This window comes from Pezoporus wallicus, unplaced genomic scaffold, assembly GCF_028554395.1.
Source record: "Pezoporus wallicus isolate ANWC-B61680 ecotype Strahan unplaced genomic scaffold, APGP_CSIRO_Pwel_v1 contig_7011, whole genome shotgun sequence".
Lineage (NCBI taxonomy): Eukaryota > Metazoa > Chordata > Aves > Psittaciformes > Psittacidae > Pezoporus > Pezoporus wallicus.
In genome coordinates this window covers 2,433,791-2,455,628 of record NW_026638234.1, presented here as the reverse complement: position 1 = coordinate 2,455,628, position 21,838 = coordinate 2,433,791, and the positions used below count along the sequence as shown (strand labels likewise).

Here is a 21,838-nt window from a genome sequence, read left to right as displayed (position 1 = left end):
ACATGATCATTTTCTAAACAGTTTTTGACTGCAAGACAGTCAAATGAGAGCCTTTACGCACATACTTGGTTTGAAGATTTCCTTTTGCCTACCTCAGCAAGGAAAAAGCAGAGTTGACCAGTACAGGTCAGACCTCACCCTAAACTAAGCAGAGCTTATGCCCCTCTGCCCATGTTCTCTGCTGATAATCTGTTTATCTGTAATAGTTTACAAACAGATGCATTTGGTACTACCTATGACTACAGGCTCACTTAATGCTGCCTGAAACAGAGCTCATATGTAGTCTCCTCTGAATAAATGAGGAGGAACCCTCCCACGTTGTGTTCCTAGTGTTATTTTCCTGGGTTGTATGCTCTTTCTTATATGAAAGGCAGCCCTGGTATTTTATTTTTTTTTCTAGGATTTGTCTAACATTACACAGATGAAGTCTATTAGGTCACTTAACATCATTCAAAAAACTTGTTAGAGAAGAAACTACCAAGAAATTACACTGGAGTAATCCGACTGGAAGGACTAGTGCTTATAACAAGTCCTTTGGCAGGTATGCAAGTAACAAAATGTTTTATATACCTGATCATGAAAGAATACAGGATCCATCACTAAAAGCTAAATTCAAGTACTTCTTCAAAACAAAGCAGTACACAGAGAAAAGGGGGGGGGGGGGAAGCAGCTTTTGTAAGAGAAACCATGCCTACCTATGCAGAGAACAGTGGTAAGCTCATTCTAGGTTTTTGGAGAAAATATAAAAAAATTCAGGTAACCAAAAAAGAAAAATCCACACACCACAAACCAAATAAAAACCAAAACCCCAAACCAAACAACCCAACTTACTCTAGAGTACAATTACTTTTGTTTTATTGGAAAAAAAAATACTTGGAACACTCGGACTACATAAGAAACCCTGATAATTAAATACACAGAAGATTAATGACAAATAATAAATATGTGCATCAAAACAATGAAGTACCAACAAGTGTTTTTAACTGGCATTTTGCATTTGTTGTATACAAATACACCAAAGCAAATACACCAAAGCAAATACACCAAGCTTTGCTTAAAGGTGTGCTGCTGCCAGCCTTGTTTGTTTGCCGCCCCTGGAGGCTGTAAATCATATGACCTTCAATATTGCATGAAAAACCATTTTATCTAATGTAATATAGAAAAAGACTTCAAAAACATTTTAGCCTCGAGCTTACAGAACAAAACTATAACAACCACCCGATACACACACTGCACCATTCCAGTCTCTGAGCACAGGTCAAGCAAAGGCTGTGGAGACAAGAAAAAGGACATATGTTGTTCTTTCAGACATCACAGGGATTTTTTTGTTTTATGGGTTTAGGAAGGAGATGCACACCCAGTTCAGTAGATACTGAATAGCAGGGTAGTCAAGAGATAAATGCTTTGCTTTCGAAGACAAAAATTTAAACACATATTTACATATAAACCAAAAGTCTACAGAAATTTGATTGAAAAAAAATTGTTTCTGTCTGGTGTATTCTTTTAACAGAAAGTAGAGGAGCTCCTTGTCTGTGACGAAGACTCATAGTCAGCATTGTTCTACAAAGGAACAAGCCAATATCTTTCAGTTCTCTGCACAGCTTTTGCAGTGCTCCCACACATTCCAGAGGATTACAAGGACAAATTTCACATACACCATTCTCCTGCAGTTAAACCTCCTGCACGTAATTTCTTTCAGACTTCTTTGTGAAGAGAAGCTATACTCGATTCAACAGCAGCCATTTTTGTCTCCAGAACCTTTAATACAGCGTCTACCTGTAAACAGGGAAAGATACTCTGCTATAAACATTACTTGACAATACAAAGAGCAAGTGCAGGTGTCAGTAAGTGCTCAAATTTGATCTTGCATAACCAATCTTGTCTGTGTCTATTCCTGCTAGCTTGGAAGTATCTAATACTTCCAAGATAGGTACTATAAAGCATCTAATACTGTAGCTTGGAAGTTCACTAGACTCTAACATTAGCTCTCCACACTTTCTCAGATCTTTAATTGTCTCTAACCTTGGTGTCAGAGCCTGACATTCAGCTTCTGCTGACAACCATCAGCTTTCAGAGCCAGGTTCATTACACTATTTGCTCCCAACTCCCCCCCACCTGCAACCAGAGGTTTTCAGTATAGGAAAATGTCAATTTTATTATACGATACTTCAACAGAAAGTAACTGCAAAAGCATTAAGTCAGTTTATATGAAAGATACAAGAGACATGACTAAAAGTGAGAATACCAAGAACTGAATCAGAACTAATTAGAAAAAAAACCTTCTAATTACTGACAGACATGAATAGGAATCTAACACTGTGCTTGATAACACACAGCGCTTGGCCATTAGCTTGAAAATGCTAATTACTGTTGAAGGAAAAGTTACTGAAAATCTTGCATAACAGAAGATATTAATAGCATGAAGTATTACAGCTCATGTTAAAACACAAAGATTTGATCTGATGAAATAAACTGTTTGCAGAAATTATTTAACAATATTAAGATCTCATGGTGGCAATTTAAACAAAAAATGATCTAAGGCTAAATCATACCTTCAGTAGCATTTCTTCCATGACAGCTCGACTTTGAAGAGTTAAAGGTTCATCTTCAATAACAGCTTGCTTTTCTGAGGATCCTAGAACGTAACTGATATGCTACTAGTTTAGATCACGCACTTTTCATTCTGGAGGCAGAAAGCCAAAGGTAATACTCATCCACTGTTCTCAATGATTAAGAGATCGTGATTAATACACCGAAGTATAAGCATGATTCCAGTGACAACAAAACAAACATGAATATTTGTTAATCTTATAAACAAACTATGGCAGAATGAAGACAGTTTTAAGCATAGAAATACCAAGATACCATAATTGCATGAAAGCTGGAACTTCAAGAGACAGTCATATGAATTCTGGTGCTACAGGATAAGGTGAAAAACCCCATACATTAAGAAGAGCGTAGCACTACATGGGAGAAATAGCCATCACCATTACTGCCAAAGAAAATGCCATTTTGCAGCCACATTAGTGTTTCGGAGAATTTTACCGCCATGGAAAAAGCAAAGTACCATAGCTGTGGGAAGAGATTAAAAGCCCCAACTGCCCCATGTAGGAAGGTGAACATCCACACAGATACAGCAGCAAAAATTAGAACTTAACAAAAAGCAGAAATACTGAAACTAACCCAGACAGAAAGAAACCTATCACTGTTTGCTAGAGCAACAGATAAAAGCACTTTGGTGTGGAGAGATAGGTCAGGATATATTTTAAGACCACTTTTAAGTAGTATAAGCTAATTAAAATCAATACAATACCAAATGATCATTTTCTAAACAGTTTTTGACTGCAAGACAGTCAAATGAGAGCCTTTACGCACATACTTGGTTTGAAGATTTCCTTTTGCCTACCTCAGCAAGGAAAAAGCAGAGTTGACCAGTACAGGTCAGACCTCACCCTAAACTAAGCAGAGCTTTTGCCCCTTTGCCGATGTTCTCTGCTGATAATCTGTTTATCTGTGATAGTTTACAGACAGATGCATCTGGTACTACCTATGACTACAGGCTCACTTTATACTGTCTGAAGCAGAGCTCATATATAGTCTCCTCTGAATAAATGAGGAGGAACCCTCCCACGTTGTGTTCCTAGTGTTATTTTCTTGGGTTGTATGCTCTTTCTTATATGAAAGGCAGCCCTGGCATTCTGTTTTTTTTCTAGGACTTGTCTAACATTATGCAGATGATGTTTCTAACACTTCAGTACTACAACGCTAACAGCAGCAATATAGAAAATCACTCTGGAACAAAGCAGCAGAAACAGCTACCTCTAGACATGCCACTAATATTAACAGGAGCATCCCCCAACATGATGCCTGATGGGCAAAATTTAGCTGTCAGACTTATCAATAAAAATTCTGCCTTTACCTCTCAAGGGAGTCAACACTGAAACAGAACAAATCCCTCTTGTAGTCAAGATGCTTTGGGGTGCATCTGTAAATGCTGCCAAGTATCATTGAGCAGCCAGAGCAGAATAACACTTCTATCATGCTGTAAGAAAGATACACAACATTTAATCAGGAGAAGAGAAACGGGAACACCTTTCCCCACACTTATTAAGAAAAATATATACATAAGTAGGTTTTTATCATGTTCTTTAGCACCACAAACTAGTGCTCCAGGCCCAGCTCCCGGCCCTGCCCGGAGGCACACCTGCCCACCAGCAGCACCTCTTAGCGGGCTGCTCCTCACCGCCCCCCGCAGGGCCTCCGGGAGCCCTCAGGAGAGGGAAGGACGAGTCCAAGAGGAGAAGTTCCCCCCCACACACACCCCCGGGGCAGCAGCCCGGGCCTCACCATCCGCACTCTCCGGGCCGCTTGGAAAGCTGCCGCTCCACGTCCACCGAGACGCTGTTGGCCGCACCTGCGCGGAGGGAGAGGGCAGAGGTGAGCACGGGCGGGGGAGCCGGGCAAGGCGCGGCGGGGCGAAACGCGGCACTCACTGCGCAGGAGGATGCAGCCCTCCTCCTCGTCGCTGGTCACCCAGCTCAGCGTGTCCCCAACCGGCCGCCTGCACCCGGCGCACAGGAACACCATGGGCTTCATATCTGCTTCCTTCTCGTCCCCGCTTCGCGGCTGCTGTTCCGCCGCCGGCGGCGTAGGAGGAGTAGAATGAGGAGGATAATGAGGATGATGGTGACGGGAGGGTACCCACCCGTCGCCCATGTCCAGCAACGACAGGGAGGAGTCCAGCTCCGCCACAACGCCCGGCAGCGAGCAGGGCCTGCCCGCCATAGCCTTCAAACAGCCCGCGCCGGAAGCGGCAGTGACGCTTTCCCGCGAGCGCGCCCGGGCGGGAAAAAACCTTGTGGCCAGGCCCCTTGTGGGCGCGCCCCGGGGGTGGTGGCGGAGTGGGGCGGGGAGGGAGCCGGGGGTCGGCCTCGGCTGTGTACGCTGGGATGTGCCGCGGCTGGGCGCACGGGACGGACGCGGATCGGCGCTTTCCAGGCTGCCTCTAAGCGGCCTGGCGCCTGCCGCGCGGTGTGCGTATGCCTTGCTCCCGGTTCGGAGTGGTGTCCCGCTGCGTACCGTGCCCTGGAGGCGCCCCGGGAGGGCTGCTTGCCCGTCCAGAGGCCCGGCCCGTGAGCAGCCCTGACCTCCGCAGCTGCAGCACAGCCAAAGGGGCCTTAGTGGTGCGGCCAGCAGCAGGCTGAGGGGCGGTTTTGCGTTTAGCACAGGCGGTTCTGTGAGGATGGATGAAGCCCGTTTGCGGTGTTGCCGAGGCACAAAGTTGCCGTGGGCCGAACACCTCCCACTGGTCTGCCTTAGCGGTGGTAGGGAGCCTGCCGTGCCCTCCATGGCCTGCGGGGTGGAGGGAGTGGAGAAGTAGCAAAGCAAACTACGTGGTTGTTCCAATACATCATTCATTTTTGAAGCGTTTCATCGGGTTTTGCCTACCCCTTTATATCAGGAGAGATCCAGAAATGTTTTTTAGCCTGTCTGAGTGCAGCAGCTCCAGAGCGCTGCGTGGCCACAAGTTTCTGAGAGGGGAGGAGACGTGACCCAGCTGGCACTTGTCCACCCCATTCTTAAGTGACTTGACAGCCATCTCGGGTTAAAATATGTAGAGGATAACGTGATTGCCAGCCAGGAAGCGAGAGTCACTGCTGTGTTGTGTCCGTCAGACATCAGTATTCATTGCTGCTAGATGGTTTTCAGTACCAAGGCAGTCCTTGAGCTGCGGGACCCCACAGTGATTTACATAGGCATCAGTTATGCAATCCCTTTCTGAGGGCGCTGAAGTACAATGAAAAAAAAGTATTTGGTTGGAGTTCTGAGCTGGTTTAAAATGCACTACTGAAATGGCTAACAGAACAAACTCCTCTGAGTATTTCTGGTCATATGAATATTACTGGGATTATATCGATCCAATTCCAGTAGATGGAAGCAAGTTGAAGGTTAATAAATGTAAGTATTGGAGAGCAGTAGGTGCTCATCTAGACAGGAAGAATGTTGCACTGCTTGTCTCACTGACTTTATTTTTTGTTTTTCTTGCAGTAGAGCCCATGCTGGGTTACATGTGCGTGGTTTGTGTGGATGAGTGCCTGCCTTCCAAACTGACTGTGCTCTAATAGTAGTTATTACTAATACTGAAACTCTTTGCTTTATCTTACAGTATTTAAAACCATAGGACTCCTGATTTACTTAGAAGGACAGATTTTTTTCTGAGCCGTTTGCTAAGTGGAAACTGAATGACTTTCAAACCTGTAGGTTTGGGTGCTAGTTACCTGTATGCTGCTGTCAGGTTGGCTAAATGAGCAGTTTTCTAGAAGACTGTCGAGTTTTCATCTTGGGACGTGAAGCTTACGTTACAACTGATAAGTGTCCAAAACCTTAATAAAAGAAGAAGTATATGTTTCCATTAGCCAGGAATAACAAGCTGAAAACACATTCTGTTACCTTTCCTCCTGTGATTTAGTGATATTGAACTGTAAGATAAAGTAATATACATATTTGTCAAAATACTTTATTGCTGTGGAAGCTGATTCTGCTTGGTTTAGAAGTTAATTTTCAAAGTATATATATTATGAAATAGCATTCACTGAATTCACCCTGCAACAGTTAATTTGTTTCACCCTTGTTTTTGCACAATGAGATAGCAGTGTCTTTTTATGGTTATTTAAAGTGGCAACTAATTTTTTTTTTCCTAATGTAGCTGCATTTTTTATTTCTGATAAGATAAAGTGAAAGCCTAAGTCATGAGGGATTAACTTAACCGAGTATAGCTGGATGGATTGACGAAGATCAGGGGAGAGCGGGTGGGCATGTTTGAGTCACTTAGGCTATAGGCAGCATTCTCCCTCAATTTCTGCCATGTCTCTACCTGTGATTGTATCCTTGTGACAAAGCTTTACTGGTTGCTATTTAGTTTACTGAAGACAAGTATGACTGTTCACATATGGTTTCAGACACTAAAATTTCAGACACTAAAATTTCCCCAAGGTTATTATAGAGGTCTGGTCTGTGAAAAAAGCATGATAGTGTTTCAGAATATTTTTGTGTCTCTAATTAGCAGTACATGTAACTGTCTTTCTAATAGTAAAGATTCAACTGGACAATGCTCAGAGCTCTGTGTCCTTTGTTTGCCTTTTGAAAGCAAGAATAAGAAAAGCGAGTAGAAACTCTTACTGTACTCTGCCTCTAGAAAAGCTTTTCTGTCCACTCAGATAAGCCTGGGGTTAAAAGCACCATGCCTTAAAGAACGTGGTGTAAATACCCACATCCTTCCAAATCTTGCTCCACCATACCATAAAGCAACATTTGGTGCTGCTGGGATCAGGCAGGTTATGAGCAGCTTTTCTAATTAGCTTAATTTTAAAGTTAGGGTAGATTATTACCCCTGAATTCCAGCAGGGAAAACCCAAACTGCTGAGTGAAGTTAGCTGTAAGTCCCCAGCGTGTGGGTGGCTTAGCAAAAACAAACCAAACCAGACCAACAAAAATGAGGAATCTTACCTCTTTTTCTCATTAATAATTTCTTTCTAACATTTGGGTTGCCTGACACATAACAAGAGGTGGAGTTTGTGTTACAGCATTTCCCTCTTTGGCAATTTGTAGGATATTTCTTTTTACCCTTCTGCCTGTTGTCTTGAAACTCATAGAAGCTGTGCTTCTGAGAGAAGATGCTCACCCTCTATTAAATTTAAACTTGTTGATAGTTTCATGATGGAAATTACCACACACTGTGTGAGTGCTTATGAGTGACCTTGTAAGCCTTATTTCAATTAAAAAAGCAGAGTAAACCTATATCTTATAGATTCATAATTTTTTAATTTGTTCTCTTTCCCTAAAGAAGTGAGGAAGTCTGCCACCTTTCAGGTCCTTTTGTATCCTAAGGAGATGATTTATGCAATCATACTTTGTGTTTATGCGTCTCATCTGCTCCTAAACTAACTCAAACATAATCTAGTTAGGAGTGGAGATCTCAAAAATAGAAAATATATGCAAATTCCTACAGCTGGTGAGTAGATGATAGAGGAAGAACATTGTGAGTGAAGACCTTTACTGACAAAAAGGCTGCCGGGTGAGATCATGCCCTATTGGACACCAAAGAAAATCACTTTTGAGCTCAGCTTTGGGAAACAACGCTGCAGGGAAAACAGATTTCTGTGCCCAGCTTCCAGACAAAGAAGAAAGATACAAGCGTAGGGTTTGGGATGTACTTTTTTTCCCCCTCAGCAGGTTAATATTAAGGCAATTTTAGTTCCCTGGGGAATCTGTTTATTTCTAGGCAGCTTGTCAAAATGGAGTGCTCCTCCATTATTTGTGCCTTTTAAAGAGCCCACATTGCCTATACCACTTACTAAACTAAACTAAAAATGTTGGGGATTTTTTTTTCTGATAGCCAGGGAAGTGAAACTTCTTTTTATTTCTTTTTCTTCCTATAAATATTTTTCATGTCAGCAGTCTAAGAGGAATGGAGATAGCATCACCTTGGTGCTTTTATTCTTCCTTCTCCAAACACCAGTGGAAGAACAGTTACAAGTTATAAAGAAAACACCAAGGGAAACGATTCCATAGTTGGATAGTTCTTTCCCTGTTTTGAGTAAAAGCACTAGCCAAGCAATGACTATACTTTGTAGATTTTCCTGTCTTTGTAGTAGTATTTACATTCTTATAACTTCAAAAGCCACTGTTAGGATTAATGTCTTCATGTGCTTGGAAGTGTGTAGAAGAAATAAGTTCAGCAAGTCTTTGCCCTTTGCGCTGAAGATGAAATGTGATAATTTTCCCTCAGATAGACAAAAACGTTCCAAGTTTATCAAAATATAGGATAACCTCTGGGATCACAATAACTGCTGTGTTGATGTTCCAGAGGGCGTCTGCTGACTGACTGCAGTGGGACCTGGATGTTTGTTTAGGTGCATTGCTGAATCAGCCCAAATGAATTATACTGTCGTCATGACCCCTGGGATGGGATTATAGCTCCCTAATTCAGTTTTGCCTGTTTTGGTTCTTTCATTTAATGTAAAACCGGAGACCTGAAGCTCTGCACTTTCTTTCCTCCAAAATGGGCTGACCCTGAAGCATTGTGAGACTCTGTATGTCTCATGAAAAGGAATCTAAATCCAACCATAAAGTCATGGTCTTGCTTCCTATTAATAGTGTTATGCAGCTCTCTCCATTTTGTATAAAAATAATAAAATGCTAAATTGGCCCGTGAACTAATAGGCTATTTAAAAACATATGCACACACGCTAAAGGTGACTGTAAAGTTTAGCAATAGAAAAGCTTTTTATAGATTGTTAAAATAGGTTATTCCAGTTTTAAAAAAAAATCAAATTGCACGACTTTGAAAACAGGAAGTTTCTGTTTATCCCTCAAGAGTCCAAACTCCCCCTGAGACCCGGAACAAATTTGTTTAGCTTTAGTGAATTCCATGATCGTATTAATGCTGCTTTTAAAAGATGCAACCAAAATAGCTCTGATTGATAGGGAATTCTATAAATTCAGAGTATTCTTTCCTGTTCTGATGACTTTGAACAGTTCAAAACTTCGAGCTTTTCAAAATACCCATGGACCATGATCTTGTCCCCTAATTTTCCCTTGAGCAGTGTGGGTGGGCCAGTAGCATCTCATCACTTTTCCCCATAATGTGTTTGGGAAGAGCAGGTCAGAATATATATAATCAATAGAATCACAGAATGGTTTTGGTTGGAAGGGAACTTAAAGATCATCTAGTTCCAAACAGCTTCTACAGGCAGGGACACGTTTGCTCTCTCACCTCCTAATTTACCATTCTCTGAGTTAAAGCTCAGTAAAACTTTTTTAACAGAGGAAGAATAAAATAAGCAAATCCTCCACATTCTCATTTCTCAGTAGCCCAACCAAAACTCACTTTATAATAAGATTCCAGCTGGGCCAGCTCTAGTTTTAGGTTTAAACGGAGCTGGAATAATTCCTCCTAATCTATTTGTGGTTCTGATGACAACACGTTCTGAACTTCTTCACAAAGAAACACCTAATCAAACATATTGGACCTGATTCAAAGAACACAGTGTTTTCTGTCCTTTCAGTTAGAAGATTTATTTTATCTTGGTCAATATTTGTCTCTGGAGTCAGTGACCCTTCTTTTTCACCTCAGTCTAAGTGAGTAGCTGGTTATGAATTCAGGGCATTTCTTGACTTGTGCCCTGCAGAACACCCAGTCTTTTCAAGGCTTTAACTTGGACAGTCGCCACCACCACACTGATCCCAGGAAGGAGAATTGTTGAAACAGTGACCAAATGTGCTACTGAGGCAGGAATCAATTCATCCCATCCAACAGCAAGCCTGTAACCGAGGCAGTAATTTGCACAGCACCCTAGCCTTCATTCATGAAAGAGTAACTCCCTTTTCTTCCTCAACCATTTCATACTCCCATTAGCACTGGTCACCCAGATCAGTGATCAGATAATCTGTGTTTGCTTTTATTAATAAAAATAACAAAACTCTTCATCTGAATTAGGGGTAATAGCAGTGGCAGGGTCTTAGGCTGGGTTAAACTATGGTTAAAGTATAGTGAACACATACTTGGGTGCTAGGAATCCACATACTTGTTCCTTAAAGAAATCACTTAGTCCTGATAAAGCAGACTGCATTTTTAACTATTTTATGATCATTACGGAAGTATTGCAGCTGAACAGGGGAAGGTTTATTCTCTTCTACTGGCCTGATGTGCCATGAGGGTCATGGACACTCTTCGACAAGCTTTCCTTGGTATTTCTCTTGGTTTTCAGGGTTAGAATTCCCTCCCTAAAAGCATCATCTTAAAGATCATGGGTTGTACTTTTTCATCTAAGAGCAGGATTTGGCTATGCACTGATCAGTGACGGCTCAGTCTTGAGTACCACAATGCTTACTGCGCTGTGATTTTGCAAAAGGAACTGTACATATTACTTGCAAAGAGATGAAACTGAAAACCATGCCAGGTGCTCAGTATTACCGTTTAAATATGTTCACTATTCTAGTCACCATCACACCAACCTCTCCCCCAGCTCTGGCCATGCACTGTTACAGTAAACTGCTAGGAGACTCTCAAGACTTCTAACAACTTGGCACTCAGATTCCTCTCTCTAAAAGGTTTCATGAAATGGAATTAATTAAATGACACACCTTTCTTAGAGGTCATAAATGATATTGCTGTGTTTTATATTTGCTATGGTACCAGTGACAGAATTACTGTGTTGTGTCCACAGATTCTATTGTCATAGCCTTCTGGGTTGGGCTTGCTGCGTTTGTGACGTTTCTTTTCCTTATTTTACTGTGTATGTCCCGCTCTGGATCAACTTCAGTAAAGTAAGTACAACCAGAGATAAAGTAAGTATAGATCAGTGTGCTAAGATAAGCTGCATGAAACATTCATTCAGTGCTTCAAGTGATCCAGCAATCACATACCACATTTATAATTGCACCTAGAGATGGCACTTTTCATGTTCTTGTTTAAGTGTCTCTCAACCCACAGCTATTCAGTGTTTGTTATTAGTCACTTGGGTAAAAATAAATACACAACTGATGAGGTTTGCAGGTGACAGAAACATGGGGGAATAGTAAACCACGAGGATAGGCAGAGCAGTCTGAACTGTTTGGTACACTGGCAAACAACATGCATTTTACTTATGCCAGCTGTCATGATCACATACTATGTAAGTAAGTGTCTGTTTTACACATGGAATGGGAAAGTAACTCCTGTAAACCACACCTGAGAAGGAATAATAGAATGACAGAATGGTTTGGGTTCGAAGGGACCTTAAATATCATCTAGTTCTAACTTCCCTGCCATGGAGGGGTACATCTGGTACTACTGGTAAAGCGGGTGAACACAAGCTCCCAAAGCAATTCTCTAAGCCTTGAGCAAATGAAGAGAAAATTTATTACTGTGATCAGGAAGATAATAGCATGCACACTGTTACTTAAATTGTCCCAGGAATGCTGTGCTTATGTTAGAATGCGCTCTTTAAAAGAGGTTTTAAAGAAGCTGGGAAGAATCAGAAAACTGAAGAGTTCCAGAAACACATCCTACAGTGAGAGAAATGAACTCAAGTAGTTTCTTAAGGAGCAGTGGCTCCAAGATGCTCCTTGTGAACTGTCTTCATTTTCAGAACACTAGTGTCCAATTCAAGAGCCCCTTGATAACTGTCATGGCTGGAAGGTGACTCTGCACAAACTCTGATGTACCACATATTTTATGTGAGGGTAATGACTCACTTGAACAACTTAGAGTAGAATATTAAATGGGTTGTGATTAATTCTTCTTTTTACTTGATGACTGAACAGCTGGAGAACATGTATTTGCATTCATCCAAAAATTACTGTAAGGATGTACTGTATGGTCTGTCATTCTCTGGTCTGTTATGCAGAAGGTTAGGCACGCTTCTTTCTTGCCTAAAATAAGTGTGTGACTCAGTCCTTAAACACTTTCTAGCTCTCGTAGGATAAAATAACTCAGTAAAATTACTGATTTATAATTGGCTGAAGATCTGAAGATCTGAATTTTCCTTTTGGTGTTTTGTTTTGCAAATCCTGGCAGGAGTATGACAATACCTTCCTTCCCAAAGATGCCCCGTATCTGAACGTCTGTCCTTCAGCAAAGTAAGCCCATGGTAAAACTACAAGTACAGAGAGAGTATTAACCCTTTGGAAGTGTAGTTGTGAAATGACTTGAAACACCTGCCAGCCATGGATGTGTAGCATTCACAGTACCAGTCAGCTTAGGAGTGAGAAAACACGGTCATACTGGGGTTTCTGTTGGGAGAGAATCTTCTGGAATTACCCTCAGTCCAGTTCATTTGTGATTAAAGTTTGCAGGTGTGATTTTGTCACTCTCATCTGAGTACCTTCATTTGGATTTCCGTAGAGGGCTGTTCAGCAGCAGGGAGACAGAACTGGGTCTGGGCTAGCAAGTAGCCCAGAAAAGCATCTTCAGGCTCAGCATGTGAGCAGCATATCTAGCTCTGCAGACAGAGGTCCCAGAGCCCCGTGTTTGTATCATCCAGACTGTTTTAATAGCTGGGCTTGATGAAACAGGGAAATATCCTCCAGTGGCAGGTAAAATCATAGAATAGTTTGAATTGGAATGAACATTAAAGATCATCTAGTTCCAGCCCCCTGCTAATGCACAGGAATGTCTTCCACTAAACCAGGTTGCTCAAAGTCCCATCCAGCCTGGCCTTCAATACTGCTAGGGATGGGGCAGCCACAGATTCTCTGGGCAGCCTGTTCCATTGTCTCACCACCCCCACAGTGAAGAATTTCTTCCTAATGTCTAACCTAAATCTACCCTCTTTCAGTATGAAACTGTTACCCTTTGTCCTGTCACTACATACCCTTCTAAAAAGTCCCTCTCCAGCCTCCCTGTAGGCTCCCTTTATGTACTGGGAGGCTGCTATAAGGTCTCTGTGGAGCCTTCTCTTCTCCAGGCTGAACAAGCTCTCTCACCCTGTCTTCACAGGAGAGGTGCTCCAGCCCTCAGAGCATCTTCATGGTCCTCTGGACTCACTTGAGCAGGTCCGTGTCCCTCTTATGTTGGGGACACCAGAACTGCACACAGTACTCCAAGTGAGGTCTCATGAGAGCAGAGTAGAGGGGCAGGATCACCTCCTTCGACCTGCTGGTCACGCTTCTTTTGGTGCAGCTCAGGATATATGGTTGGCTTTCTGGGCTGCAAGCACCTATTGCTAGCTCATTTTCAGTTCTTATCGACAGACTAGCCAATCTGTTCTAGTTTCCATCTGAAACCTCCCTTAGTGAAAACAGAGGCTGCATAAATACCTCACTGTTGCCAGGCACATCCCTAGTCTCCTAAAAGATTGCAGACCCTGTCCTATGAAGGTAGCAGCAGCAGATGTGCCTGGTGGAGATGCAGCGCCCACTGATGTGCAGCACCCACCTGTTGAATGGGAATGTAGTTCTAGCACTGCCTGTGATTTTGAACTTTGCCAAGGACAGGTTTCTGTTTGCAGCTTTTTACATTTGGTTTACTTTGTTTGCTGCTGGTTTTTCTGGCAAGCACATTTACTGCAAACAAGGATGCTGAGCAGAAAATTCAGCTCAGCAGATTAGGCAGAGGTTCAAGATTAGGTCACCAGCAAGCAGAGGGAAATGGGTATAATATGGCAGTAAAAAGGAGCACTAATATTCGAATTTATTGGCACCCTAAGGCCTCTGGCATGCTCACAAAAGGTAACAACAACAATAAAAAGGCAACTTGCCAAATAAACCACGAAGCAGGAGGCAAGCTAACAATACAAGAAATAGATGGAAATGGACATAAAATTACAGAGTAACAGAGGCATGTTCCCATTAATTTACTGTTCCTAAAAAAAAAATGGCAGAAGTCTGTATACATGGAAATCTCAGAGTGCTTGGAAGACTTAAACAAAAGTTGTTAGGTTTGGGGGGTTTTTTGGTTTGGTTTGGTTTTAATTTCACTTCTGCATCATGTTACTGAGTGAAATACTTGGATTTAAAATATCCATATTTATCCCTAGTATGTATGTTCAGTTTTGCCCATCGAAAGAGCTGTTATAAGCAAAGCAAGTCTAGGGATATTTTGTGGAGAGCTCAGGAATCATTACTGGAAGGCAGTGTTGGATGGAATTTGCTGAGGCTTTGAAGTAATCCCATCTTATCATTTTTTGTAATCTTGAAACATGCTTCAAGAAAACAATTTTAGGACTGGGGAGAATATTCAAACACCCCCAAACTTGCCCTTGATGGAGTTCCATGTGGTGTTTAACCCCCACTCCAATTCCACTTCTTCCGATTCCCGCAATGAAATGAAGTGGGGTGCCTGAAAGAAGTTCTTCCCATTAACTTCCACCATCCTCCCCTGTTGTCATCTTTGTTATGCAATCCATCCATTACCCTTGGCATGACAATCATCTAATTTCTGCACTGAAATCTGTCTCCTGTGATAATTGTGATACATTCACCCAACAAATGCACATTCACGTCACTGGTCAAGGCTGGAGAACTTTTACCTTCACTGTTCCTGTGCTCATCCATCTCTCTGTCAAGCCCAGGGACATATGGGGCAGCGTGTACTCTTCCAGCTTGCTCAACTGCCTGGGGAAACAAGCCTGCTTTCAAGTCTGGCAGTTCATAAGAGCGTACCTTCTTGCTTCAGTTTGGTGTTGAGCAAACCCCCACTGCCGCCTGTCAGCTGTCTTTATTGTCAGCTGGATCTCTGTGGGTCCCTGAAGGTTATGTTTTGGCCTTGTATAATGAGCAGTAGTTGTATTGCTTCCACCACTCTGTATGCCAAAGTCTTACTATTCTGGCCAGGGTATGCCAGATACCACAATATGGTCTGCTGATTTTTACCCGCATCTCCACACAGAAGTCAGTGCCAAAGGATCTTCTGAAAGGCATATCAACACTAGATCTGCTTATGCCACAGCATAATCCTTAGACACTGAGAAATTCCAGACCTGAATCCATGATCCGATTGCACCACATTCTTCTCTGCAATAGAAAGCAATTTGGTGCCAAGTCAGAGTGAGTTCAGGCAAGGGGAGAGGATTGATGCTTGCAAGAGAGCTGTATGTAGCAAAGAGTACATGTCCCAGTCCCTTTTGTCACACTGCACTATCCCTACAGAAATAAATGAAGAAAAAAGGTTTGGGGCATGGGACCAACTGTTTCAAATGCATGCCAAGGCAGTTGGTTCCCACACTGCTATAGTCAGAGCCAGTATTAACATTTGTTTCAGCTACGTTTCCTACCATCCAAACCGATACAGAAGAATAAGGGTTAGTGGCTTGAGACAGTTCCCAACCAAGGCTGGAACTTCATGCAGTGGAAGGGGGCAGGGGAAGTTCCTTCCTGGACCTTTCAAGAGGGGACACCGGTTTCCCATGCATTTCACTGGCGGCTGTGCATTCCTGACAGCCGTGACTGAGGCCACTGTGGACATCCAGAATCTTCTGGCTATCGCTTTCCTTCCAGACCATGTAATGCAGGGCAAAAAAACAGGGTACCCAGAGAGTTGGAAGATCTGCATGTCTCATCCCTTGTCCACGTTTCTTGCTGCCATAGTAGCCTCAGAGAGGCTCAGTCAAGGGACTCTGACATGAGCCTTGCTGGCTTCAGACAGATTTCTGGCAATAAGAAACACCATTCAGCGTTTATGTATTTTTTTCCTTTGGCTACCACCAACTTCTACCCAACATTTCTTCGTCTGAAGATGCAGCTTGCCAAACAGAGATGTGAGACTTGGCTTGAAAACACTTGCTCTACAGCCAACTTCTTTCTCAGTTTGCAGGTGAGCATTTCCTTCATGGACAGACAGATAACCACTGATGTGGTGGACAGAATGTACAATGTCTGTGTGCTCTTTCCAATTTTTTTTCCCTGTCCAGGTCAATTGCAACAGTTGCTTCATTCCTGGAACTGGGGAACTATTTTGGATATTTGACAGCTCAGGGGTTTTGGTCCCTAGGACAGAAAAAAATCTGTAGCAATATCCTAGATCTCACATGAGGGCAGGTAGTTCTTAGAGGTTGTGGCTGGTTTTTCTTTCTTTAGCTTACCTTCAAGACTGTAATATTCATTAGTGAATTCAATGTAACCACCCTATACTACAATCAAAAAAGTACCTATTCCTGCACACAAAGGCATTGAATCTCAGGCACCATATTTGGATGACCATAAGATGTGTCATAGTTCTACTTGGGCATGCTACCTTGTCTTCGGGGAGGGGAAATCCTTTTTCATATTATAGTAAGAAGGTCCTCATGAGAGGTACTTCTCTGGCTAAGCATACCACGATCCTGTTTTCTACTTTTGTAAAGCAGCTTCTCCTGTTCTTTACTTTAGTCAGCCTTCTCTTTCCTAGCATAGTAGACTGTTCCCTGGAATCAAGGTAAACTGTCTGTCTATAAATTCACTGAAGATACACTCAACTGTGATCTGGACCTACTGTCTCTCACTAGTGGTAATCACATATTCTCACACCCAGGTATCTTGAACTTTATAACCAAGATTGGGTAAGAGCTCAGAAAGAACCCAGTTTCTCAGTCGTACTTAAATGTCATGTCTCTCACAAGACCAGCATTTGAGGTCTACATAACTTCCTTGCATAGATTACAGCATCATTCCTTGTGTCAGAAGAAACTAAGACTGCCAGGTCTTTTCAGCTGGCTTCCCACATATGGTGTTCCTGGGGATCTAGCCCGATTTCTACCCAGTAGTTTCTGAATTTAATCTCAAACATCAGATAATAAATCTTGCTATTCCCAAGCTCTGGTTTCAAGGGATACAGCTGTCTTTCAGACCTCCATCATGAGAGAGCTTTCTCTTTTTCTCTTGCCAGAACCAGCTCACTTTGATGTGAGCAGCTTCAGACCCACAGGGGCAGAGGCTGTTAAAACTGTTGGCTAGGGGCTGTCAAAGCCTGTTACTAGACTTTGGTCACCAGAGCTCAAATTACAGTGTCTTCACAGGGAAGTGTTCTCACTCCCGTCATCTAAAGAAGCATACTCCACACCTCTTAGCAGGTATCATGCCACTGGAGAGAGGTCTGGGACTGGTATTACGCTTGGTGTGGTGCTGCTGAGCTTGTTCAGAGATAACTGTTCTCCAAGTGAAAAACAACGAGCTGGGGTTTGTATAGCACCAGGCGCTGCATGAACTCAGAGCCAGGAATAGAGGCTGTTTGCCAGTAGCCAGCGTCCTTCCAGAAATCCCACGCAGTGAGACTGCAGTTGAGATGGATGTGAGGTCAGAACTTACCCTCTGTGGCTCAGACATTCTCCAAGTCTGGTGTAAACATCCATCCAGGTGGACTGTGCAGTGGGCTGCACTGCTCAGGTACCAGGAAGCAGGCTGGCTGTGTTAGCATTAAGGTGTTCTCAGTTGCTTTCTGAAGTTCTCCCTAGTTCTTCATGGAAAATGAAATGATGGGGCTTTTCGCTTTAAAACTGTTACACAGCTTGAAGTGACACAACAAAGCTTCCATCTAATAGTGGCCAGTCAGACACTGACAAGTGACAACTGAGTGTCAATTGAGTGAAAGAACTCTTCCGCCATGCATTTGAATAGTGTCCTGTGAGCAACTGTATTATCAAATCCAACATTATCTCCTCTCGAAGGGTGCAGAATGCCCAGTCCAGGCACTCCTGAGATTATGTCAGCTCACTCTCAAGGGACATAAACCAAACCACAGACAACTCGTGCACTGGAGATTTGAGAGTGCTGCCTGCTGCGGGCAGGGATGCAGGCTCCCCATGTCTCTGCCTGGGTACAGCTCACACAGAGCTCTCTCCATAGAACAAGTTCTGGTATTTAAGTTGTTCAGGGTTTCTCATTTCTCTGCCTAGTTTAATAACAATGCCTTGGCACTGCATCTTACCTTAACTGATAAACTTCTTCAGTAAAATTAGGGATAAATGTGTATTTGCATTAGAAAAATACTATAGTTGTTCATTAGTGAAGAAGGCCAAAATGTGATCACTGATTTTTAGTGACAGTGATTTTGAGACAGATATTTACCACACTGTCTATCACACTGTGAAAATTTAGAATCACAGCATCACCTGCTCCAGGCTTTCAAAGATCAGATCCGTCCCCAGGAATCCATAAACGCAAAATATCAGCTCTACATTTTTCCTGAATAGCTCAAGTTTTTCTGTGTGCCAAAAATTCACTGGTTTTAGGAGATTAGTTTATGAAAAATCTGCAGTTCTCAGGGAAAAATATTTTTGCCAGGGTTGAGGCTTTAAATTCAATATATTAATATTGTTCGAATAGGTCCATCATAGCTAGCTGTCCAGTCTGTGCTATATGACCATTTGCTCCTTCTTATATCACTGTATCTTTATCTGCATGTTTAATTCAGAGTGACTTTACATTTACTTCCAGATCTCTGATAAAAAAGCTGAACAGGATGGGGTGGGTGCTTATGGAGTGCTGCTAGAAACAGCTACAGTCAGAGATCATTCTACAGTTACTCTTTGAGAAGCCAAATTCATGTAACACCTGTTTAATGGGGCTTGTGTATAGTCCTTTTTAAAGAAGGCAGTATGGAATACTAAGTCAAATGCCTTGCTGCAGTTTAAATAGCTCCATATAGCCTCCAAATTGTCTTCGCCTGAAAAAATGGCATCAGACATTTTTCACCAGTGTGGTTTTCTGTAACACCACGCTGTCTGGAACGAGTTTTTCTGTCCTTTGAAACACTTTTTCAGTTGTATCTTATCTTAGCTTTAATTCCATGATTTTGCCTGGGGCTGAGGTCAGTTGCACTGCTTTCTAGAGACCTGGTTTGACCCGTTCAGTCTGCAAGTACTGGGACACCAGGGCTCTTCCAGCCTCCTCAAACTTCCCTGCTGTTCCAGGGATGGTTAACAATTAACTAGAGCCGGACAGAGTTCTCCTCAGACAGTCTCCAGGCCTCAAGGATGCAAGTTCTCTAGCTGATTTTAAAGTATGGATAGCTAGCTGATATATTTAGCTGCGTAATGGACTGGAAAGACAACATCCTGTTTGGTAAGAGTATTTTTGTCTTGTTTCTGTCAAACAAAGAGAAGAGAGAACTCTTTAACATGCTTGCATCATAGCAGAGAAAACCCAAATCTGCCTGCCTGCAGTGGGCCTGTTGCTGAGACTTTTGGGTTTTGTTTTGGTTTTTCGATTTACCACTAAGCAAAATCCCTGTTGTATTAGTCTTGTCAGGCACAGATACTTTAAGCTTTCGTTAGCAATTAATCAATACAAATTGGAGGCTATAAAGTTTATATTTCTCCAGAGTATTAAAAATAATTATTTCCTTTTTCATCCCATTTACTTTATCTTATTTTGGTTTTAGATTTTGGTTGTAATGTTTATCTAACCACTGAACCATTGGCTTTTAGTAAAGATGTCTTCTTTCTTGTCTCCGAAGCGATGGCTCCAGGCAAAAGTTTTCCATTTTCATTCTCACTTTTGGGTTACATTTTTCTTCCCAATGTAATTTTCCTCCCTGCCTTTGAAGCCCTACAGATATAGTAGTAATTGGGATCTTGTGTTCAGCCATGCTGGATGGAACTTACTGCTTCTAGGCCAGGAGGCATCTGCTCCTTATGTTTTTAGGGTGAGGTTTGGGAAGCTGCTGGGAAGAAGGCTCAGGGAGGAGGAGGAGGCAGTGTGCACTCTGCTGTTCTCCTCTCATTGACCCCTCCACTGCCTTCTGTCAGAACTATAAAGCTTTACATTGCCATTATATGTACACTGGCAATTTCCTGCTACCCTAGTCCTACCCACTCTTTCTTAGGTCTGTCCCATTTTCTTGCTCAGATCCCCACCAGCCCTTAGAGATGTATCTTGCCTTTTCCCAACCCCAGAGTCAAGGATTCTCTCCCAAATATCACACATCCCTCTTATTCTTGCCCCCAGTGACACCCATTCACAGTCACACAAAGCTCTTGTCCCTCTTCTCTCTCCCAGGAGCAGCCCTGACAGTTCCCTTCATGCTTGTACAGAGAAAGTTATGGCAAACTTTCCAGTTTCCTCTTTAAAAATACGTCTAAAGAACCAAGCTCAAGGTCCTATGTTGAGGGGCAAGGGGGAGTCACCACATACCAGCCACAGCACACACTTTTGGTCATACTCTATTTCCAGATAAGAACATGATTCTTGTAGTAGATAAAGAGAGCTGAAGTCCAAAAGCATCTGTCCTGTTGGGTTCAGTGTTTTTGAACCATCTTCTGTATTGTTACAGACTTTGATATTGTACTTGCTTATGAAACTGCTGCTATTTGTCTTCCAAACAGATGTCCCTGATAACAGTACTTTCTTTTTTCCCTTCTCCACACATTACAGACAAGTGATTGTAGGGAACCAGATAGAAGAAAGCAGTTCCAATGGTGGACATACTCACTGCGATGATCTCAGTGGCCCATACTCAGAAGTGGTTGCTTCTCAAACATGTACCTCCTTTTCAGATGAAACTGGCATTCATGGAAGGACCTGAGCCTGAGTTAAAACTGGAACAGGTTAAACAAAACCAGCAGGACAGTTCTCCTGCCTGCAGAGGGATCAGTGCTGTGCCTGCCTATTGAACACTGATACCACAAACCTCAAACAGTTCAGGAAGAGAAGAATAATTTCTGTCAACAAAGGACAAACCTGAAGAATCCTGGATGCATAACAGGAAGTGCTAACAGCCATATTTGAGCAACGCTGCTGGAGTTGCCTGATCAACATTTTAGATCCTCATGATGATAACTGTAAAATTTCTCCCTCTTTTCTGCGTAAGGATTCAGACTCAAACCCCTCTCCAGTGACGTGGTGCAAAGGGTGTGCTGCCGGTTGAGTGGTTCTCATTAAAACCCATTTGACTGCAAACAGCTTTACTCTTCCAGCAGGAAGTCTATTCCAGTTATGGCCCAAGTCCTGTAAAAGACTTCTGCCTTGCTCACCTGAATGCACACTGAGTTCTGTTACCCTCAGGGGTATCTCTGCAGCCTCAGTTTTCACTGGGTTGCCTTGCTGTGAAAGAAAGCATCCTGCTGGTCTTACTGAACAGGCAGCGTAACCAATATTGTGTATTCGCCATGAGCACCACAAGTCATCTGTTTCTGGCTCTGTCCTCAGGTCACACTCATCAGCTGCATTTTTGTGACACCTCCAGTTGCTCATCCTCTGAAAAACAAGCAACAATGTCATGTGCAACAGCCAAAATAAAACCTTGCTTTTAGAAGGGTTACAACTTGCTTCACTGTCTTAAAGCTCAGCAGTTCCCTCATGGATATGGAATTTACTTTATTTAGTGTTCCATTAAAAAAAAAAGAAAAAGCTTACTTAAAATTTATTAAAACACAGTTTACCT

General features: G+C 42.6%; 1 protein-coding gene across 3 annotated transcripts; it reads left to right on the top strand.

Annotated features, from left to right (window-relative positions):
* Positions 1-5,673: 5,673 nt before the first annotated feature.
* Positions 5,674-21,718, top strand: MRAP (melanocortin 2 receptor accessory protein). 3 transcript variants are annotated; one of them, XM_057410161.1, is made up of 3 exons: positions 5,674-5,958; positions 11,229-11,328; positions 17,345-17,678. In XM_057410161.1, the coding sequence occupies exons 1-3, from the start codon at positions 5,853-5,855 to the stop codon at positions 17,358-17,360; spliced, it is 222 nt and encodes a 73-aa protein (XP_057266144.1). In that variant the 5' UTR covers positions 5,674-5,852; the 3' UTR covers positions 17,361-17,678. The 3 variants fall into 3 exon arrangements, 2 of the variants coding, with proteins under 2 accessions (XP_057266144.1, XP_057266143.1); XM_057410160.1 differs by lacking the exon at positions 17,345-17,678 and adding an exon at positions 20,830-21,718 and having other exon boundaries at positions 5,681-5,958; XR_008972269.1 differs by lacking the exons at positions 5,674-5,958; positions 11,229-11,328; positions 17,345-17,678 and adding exons at positions 18,010-19,518; positions 20,830-20,962.
* The last annotated feature ends 120 nt before the right edge of the window (positions 21,719-21,838 follow it).

Bases quoted from the DNA above. Each gene is read 5' to 3' on its own strand.
- MRAP (XM_057410160.1), top strand. From the start codon at position 5,853: ATGGCTAACAGAACAAACTCCTCTGAGTATTTCTGGTCATATGAATAT. The intron at 5,959-11,228 runs GTAAGTATTGGA...TTGTGTCCACAG, and splicing joins CAAGTTGAAGGTTAATAAAT to ATTCTATTGTCATAGCCTTC. The intron at 11,329-20,829 runs GTAAGTACAACC...CACACATTACAG, and splicing joins TCTGGATCAACTTCAGTAAA to ACAAGTGATTGTAGGGAACC.